General features: G+C 35.2%; 1 protein-coding gene across 1 annotated transcript; it reads left to right on the top strand.

Annotated features, from left to right (window-relative positions):
• The first annotated feature begins 2,069 nt into the window (after window positions 1-2,069).
• Window positions 2,070-2,978, top strand: LOC143664374 (vomeronasal type-1 receptor 90-like). The gene has a single exon (XM_077138002.1). It carries the CDS (start codon window positions 2,070-2,072, stop codon window positions 2,976-2,978), a length of 909 nt encoding a protein of 302 aa, XP_076994117.1.
• Window positions 2,979-7,118: the final 4,140 nt, after the last annotated feature.

Below are 7,118 nucleotides of genomic sequence, written 5' to 3'. Positions count from 1 at the left end.
GTAATTGTGTTCTTTTACTGGTTTAAGCTTTTAGAGTAAGAGTAACAAGCATTGAATCAACTGCATAATATCTCCTTTTTAAGTCCATACATAGCCAGTGCATGAATTTGGATGAATTGCATTCTACATTATTCATGAATTACTGAATACAAGCCAAGAATACTAATGCTTGATATTCTTGTGTCACCTCAGAAATTTGGATGTATAGAATTGTATAGTTTTAAATGATCTTGAAAACATAATTGAACACACTTCCAAAATGACATGGTGTCTAAGAGAATGTGAGTGCTTTTTCTTTTTGGCATTGCATACAGCTGAATTGTTTCAATCATTTAGACTTAATGGATAAAATAATTATTTGACATCCAAGGAAATTAATACAGGAAAGTAATTGCAGAGTTCTTCAGAGAAACTTTTACAAAAGGTTCTTACATGGGAGATATTTTTATTATGCCTTGAAGGCAGTTATTTTTACTATTGATATTTTTCAAGGGATGAGAAGGTATCCTTGTGTTAGGTAAAGTCTCAAAAAGGGATCATTTTAATGTGTGCTTATCCCACTGATAACTGAGAGCTGGGCATTGGCAGTTACCTCTTGAGATGAAGAGAGTTTATGTGAGAGAGATCTCTGGGATATAATCTAAACCGGGAGAGAGTAGGATCCAATATAAGAAGACACAGTCAGAAAGACTTGGGTTAAGCAGAATAATGGTCACCCAAATAAATATATTTCTTAATCCATTTGGAGACTCCATAAAAGATGTAGCACTGCTGACCCATTGATTTTAGCTCAGTGAAATACATTTCAGGTTTTGACCTTGAGAACTGTAGGATGATAAATACCTGTGACTTGAAGACACTCAGTGGTAATTTGTTAAAACATCAGTAGTAATTTAAAATAGGAACAGAATATTGTCATTTACTAAAGGAAGATTTGTTAAAACAATTTAATATTAATGGAATCCTTTCTCCATTCAATTGCAAGAAAAAAATTTTCAGAAAAACATTGACAGCACTCTACCATCTTCCAAGCACAAGTTGTAGGGAATAAACCAGAAGTACAAAATGACAGAAAAGATATAATGAATGTAAGAATTGTTTTTCCAATTTTCTATTTTTTTGTTCTGTTCCCATTAACGTAAATGTTACTTCAGTTCAGCTCTAAAACAACACTAGTAATTCCTTTTCTGCTCACCACCATTCTGATGCTTAATATTGTGAGGGAAGACAGAACAGTAAAGAATTCATTTCTGAAGAGGAAGGCTAAGGTACAAGAGAAGGATAGTACACTGTGATTGTATAAGTACTGATTCTTGGTATATGCATGTCATTTTGTGAATAAATAGTGCTGAAGCTGAAGTTTTTCTTAAGCAGATTTATTCAGACAAATTCACACAGCATAGAATTCATCCAAAGTATACAATCAGTGGTTCGCAGTATCATCATATAGTTGTGCATTTATCACCACAATCAATTTTAGGACATTTCGTTACTCAAAAAAATTCCATAACATTCCATAATCCTTCTTCCCCTCTTATTATTGACCCTTAACATTGGTGTAGTACATTTGTTACTGTTCATGAAAACATTTAAATCTTTCTAACTATAGTCCATAGTTTGCACACGTGCATTTTACCCATATACCATTCTATTACTAACTCCTTCTTATCTTAATGTATACTTTTCTAGTTCTTGAAAGAATGTTTTAATATTTGCACTATTAATTGCAGTCATTGTCAACCACAGGGATCATTGTGTTATATAGCACCATAGTTTTATCCTCTGCTTTTCCTTCTAGTGACTTACACAACTGTAAACTTCCCCTTTCAAACACAATTACACACACATAAATAAGCAGTTTTAGTTACACTCACCATAATATTGAAGCTTAGTTTTTAAGCATTTATAAGAGCTAGTCGGAGTTAATAAAGAATTGGGTGATATAAAAATGATGATGGTAATGATTATTTTGACTGTGGATGAAATAAGAGTCATAATGTGAGATCTATTGTTCTGTTTTGTTTCCAGAATTACAGAATATGTTTCCTCTTGCCATTAAGATGATCACAATGTCCACTTATATTTTAATAAATAAATACCTTATCTTCCAAGCTGGCATTGGAATCTCAGCAAACACCATCCTTCTTCTCTTCCGCGTCTATACTTTCCTTCTTGATCGCAGTCCTAAGCCCACTGACCTGATCACCGGTCACTTGGCCCTCATCCACATAGTGATGCTCCTCATGGTCATTTTGTTGTCTCCGGACCTGTTTGAGTCACTGAATTTTCAGAATGACATCAAATGTAAGGTATTTTTCTACATGAGAAGGGCAATGAGGGGCCTCTCCATCTTCACCACCTGCCTCCTGAGCGTGCTCCAGGCCATCACCATCAGCCCCAGCTCCTCCTGGTTGGCGACATTTAAACATAAATCCAAAAGGTTCATCTTCCACATCTTAATCTTCATCTGGTCCCTCAGTTTGTGTTTCAGTAGAATCATTTTCTATGTTGTGACTTCTTCCAACATGACCCAGAGTAATCTTCTGATTCTCAGTAAACACTGCTCACTTTTGGCCATGAACTCCATCATCACGAGTCTCTCTTTCATTCTGACAATATTCAGGGACGTGTCCTTTGTAGGAGTTATGGTCCTCTCTAGTGCATACATGGTGATTCTACTGTACAAGCATCAGAGGCGGTCCAAGCACCTTCACAGCACAAGCATCTCCCCAAGAACCTCCCCAGAGAAAAAGGCCACCCAGACCATCCTGCTGCTGGTGAGTTTCTTTGTGGTCATGTATGGGGTGGACCTTATCATCTCATCCACCTCAACCCTGCTATGGGTGTATGACCCCGTTGTCTTAGGTGTCCAGCGGCTTGTGGTCAATGTCTATGCCACTGTCAGTCCTTTTGTGCTAATCAGTTCTGATAAAAAAATAGCCAACGCTTTGCTAAATGTTTTACAGAAGTGCCGTTGAGTTTCAAAAGTAATGATGAAAATAATTTTGTTCAAAACAGATCCTGATACTCCTAGTTAAATTATTCAAGTAGCACAGGATTTGCTATCTTATTTAGTTAAAATGTATATAATTATACTTAAAAGACATGTAAATATTTAGATACCTATGCTCCCAAGGATTTATGGTTCCCTTAGTTTAATATCCAGCAAAGATTTGATATCACGTATGTTTTCAGTTTCTTACACTTTAATGTTCATTCTCAGAGCTATATATAAGAAAACTTTTCATCTTTGTTACGTATACACGTTAGAAGCTCCTATTGGTATATATATCTCACTGTTTTAATTTAGTATATATTTTAGTTTTACCCTTATATATTAGTTACACATACAACTGTAGCTTAAAATTTAATTTCCTTCACACTCTGAATATTTTTATTTCTCTGTTTTATGGCTTCTATTGAGTTGTGATAATTTTCCCATCACATTTGTAGATGATCTCTTTTTTTCCCCCTAAGGATTTAAAGCTGTTTTCCTCTATTTTATGATACACACATTGACTTTTGCTTCTGGTTGCGTATTTCCTTCTCTCTTTTTTGTGATACATTGCACATCTGAATTCCTGACTGGTTTTCCATTTTAGACTTTTATAAGTCATTACTTCTCTTCTTATTTTCATTCTTTTTAAAAATATAGTCCCTAATTCTAGAGACTCAATATCTAGATGTGTTTTATTCATTCTCATTCTAATAATCATAACTATGTTCATATATTCTATTATCTTTCTCTACAGCACTTTGTCTAGATTAATTCACCTCGATCTTCAAGGTCACTAATTCCTTATCAATCTGGCTTAATTGAATGTTTGACTCATACATATTATGTTAAGTTTCTGTATTTAACAATTTAAATATATTTTATATTTTAAAATTGATTTCTATTTAGATCTCTTACAACTATATCTTGTTATATTTATATTTTCTTGCTGGTTATGCATTGTTTGAATATCATATTTCCCTTTGTATTAGAATTAATTTCCTAGCTGTTAAAACAAAAACCACCCAATGACTTGGCTTCATACCAGGAACCTATTGGCTCATGGTTTCAAAGGCCAGAAGGCTTGCTCCCTCCCAGGCTTGGTATCTCCTGTCTGGCCTGCATTGCTTAGGATTACTAGACTTTTCCATCACATGCTATGCACTAGGACAGCCTCTTGGCCTTTCTATTCCAGGTTCCTTTGACTTCCAGCTTCTGGATGTTCCTCATGGTTTCTTTTTCTTGGTCTAATTTCCGTTGCTTTAGCCAAAGTGGTTAAGGTCTACCTCCATTCTGTTTGGTCATCTTAACTAACAACATCTTCAAAGGTCCTACTTACAAATGGGTCCACAACCACAGGACAAAATGATTCATACCTTTTGTAGGGGAAATGATTCAATCCCCATCAGTATCCGTTCAAGCATGGCAAACGTAATTGTAATGATTGATGTTTTTGTAATGTCTAAATTGTTCTGGCCCTTCATCTTGGTGGATGTTTCCTTGTGCTTTTTAATTTATAATTCTTACATTTGGGGACTCTTTTTAATGCAATTTTATTGTGGTATATTCACACACCACATAGTCCATCCAAGGTATGATTCACAGCATAATCATATAGTTGTGCATTCACCACCATACAATTTGAGAACATTTTCATTACTCCAAAAACAAGAAATAGAAATTAAAAAGGACACCCAAAACATTCAATACCCCTTATTCCCTCCTATTATTATTTTTGTCTTTTATTTTATTACTCATCTACCCATATACTAGATAAAGGGATTGTCAGTCTAAAGGTTTTTAGAATCACACGGTCACACAATAAAAGCTATATAGTTATACAATCATTATCAAAGACCAAGACTACTGTATTACAATAAAAAAAATTCAATTATTTCCTTCTAGTTATTCTAATACATTAGGAACTAGAAAGAAATATCTATATAATGCATCTATAGTCATAATCATTTGTTAGGATCTGATTTCTCAATTATACCTCCTCCCTGTCATTTGATCATTCTGTCAATCGTCAGGATTATCTTGGAAAAGACCATTTTCATTTCTTTGTGTTGGAAAGAGGTGTTGACCTTTTAGAGTAGAGGAATGACACCAGTTGATGTTTTCGGAGAGATTGGTACCCCTGGGTTTCAAGGCTCATCTGACATGAGAACAATCTGGAGGACTTAAGTTTATGAAAAAATGAATTTACTAAGAAAAACTTTTATAGCATCTTAGATATAACCCAGAGTATTCCCTCGGGTTTTCAGAAATATGGTTGGTGGAGGCTCGGTGTATTGTGGTTCTTTACAATATCTGACTGAAGCCTGCATAAAAGCAACCTCCAGAATGACCTCTCAATGCTATTTGAAATCTCTTAGCCACTGAAACTTTATTTTGTTTCATTTCTTTTCCCCTTTTTAGTCAAAAAATCATTATCAATCCCATGAGTCCAAGGCCAGGCTCATCACTGGGAGTCATGTCCGACATATTGGGGAAGGTAGTGAATTTATTTGCAATGTAGGGTTAGAGAGAGAGAGGCCACATCTGAGCCATAAAAGAGACTTTCTGGGGGTGACTCTTAAGTGAAATTATCAGTAGGCTTAGCTTCACCATTTCAGAAATAAGTTTCATAAGGGCAGATCTCAAGAGTGAGGGCTTGACTTTTAAATTGGGAGTCTCTAATGCTTGAGAGAATATCAGGAGTTCCAGGGTGGGGGAGTTTAATAATTTCACATTTCTTCCAAGTCACTCAAGCAGACTTTGCAAATACTTTTTATTTTCTGCCAAAAATAGTCTGGAATGTATCAGGACATAACATTAACTTGTAAAAAATGACAAGATATTATTCCATATTCTAGGTTACATGTAGTTATGTTGTTTAAATAAACTGACCAGACAGATTAAATAAGATAGAGTGCTACAGAAAATTTAAATTTTGGCCCAAATAAACATTTCTTTCTTTCTCACACAGAAGTTATATTCTAAAATACAGACCATATCATCCTTTACCTTGTATTCTGATTTCCCGTAGTCCTCACAAAATCTGATTCATTCACATCTCTAATTGTAGTCTGATCTCATTTTCAGCTTCTTTAACATTTGCTATATGGAGCAATGTTGGCCTCAGAGCAGCAGAACTCCAGATCTGAGTCTCGGGTGTCACACAGACATCCAAAATTTCAGGAAACTACCAGGTTGTACACAGTAGCACAGCATCTTAGAACTTAGAAATGACACTTAAAACTCAGAAATAAATGTGACTGCTGTAATACCTTATAATCTAGCAACTTTTACAGTGTGCCTTGTTGAACATTCTGTACTCCTTAATCATTGATTGCCCAAACTCTGCCCACTTTCCACCCTCTGACAACTCATGATCTCAGATTCAGTTTTCAGAGTTTGCTTATTGTGGTTAGATCACATTAGTAAGACTATACAATATTTGTCCCTTGTTTCTGGCTTCCTTTATTCAATATAATGCCTTCATGGTTCATTCTCCTATTTGCATGTCTTGAGACTTCATTCTTTCCTGCAGCTGTTCAATATTCCATCATATATATGCACCAAAGTTTGCCCTTCCATTCATCATTCAATGTACCTTTAGGCCACCTCCATACATTGCAAATTGTGAATAATGCTTCCATAAACACCAGTATGCAAATATCTGTTCATGTCCCTGCTTTCAGCTCCTCCAAGTATATACCTAATAATTGGCTTGCAGGATCATATTTCAACCCTATACTTAACCTCCTATGGAACTAACACACTGACCCCTAGAAGGGATGGACCATTCTACTTCCCTACCAATAGTGAATAGGTATATCTTTACCTCCATGTCTTCTCCAGCACTTGCACCTTTCTGTTTATTTTTTAAAACCATTTTATTCACACACCATATAACAAATCCTAAGGGTACAATTAATGGCTCCTAGTATAATCACATAGTTATGCATTCACCACACAATCCATATAAGAACATTTCCCTTACCTCTGCAAAGAAGAAGAAGGAAAAAAATAAATAATAAAAATGAGAAATAACAACAGCAACAATAAGAATTCCATATTCCTCTCTCACATCCCCTTCTTGTTGACATTCAGCTTTGGTATATTGCCTTTGTTACAA

Source organism: Tamandua tetradactyla, chromosome 20 (assembly GCF_023851605.1).
Source record: "Tamandua tetradactyla isolate mTamTet1 chromosome 20, mTamTet1.pri, whole genome shotgun sequence".
NCBI classification, from domain to species: Eukaryota; Metazoa; Chordata; class Mammalia; order Pilosa; family Myrmecophagidae; genus Tamandua; species Tamandua tetradactyla.
Note: the sequence above shows the minus strand (reverse complement) of the source record. Positions and strands in the feature narration are given on the sequence as shown.

What these genes read in the sequence shown, in the direction of transcription:
- LOC143664374 (XM_077138002.1), top strand. Translation starts at nt 2,070, where the DNA reads ATGTCCACTTATATTTTAATAAATAAATACCTTATCTTCCAAGCTGGC.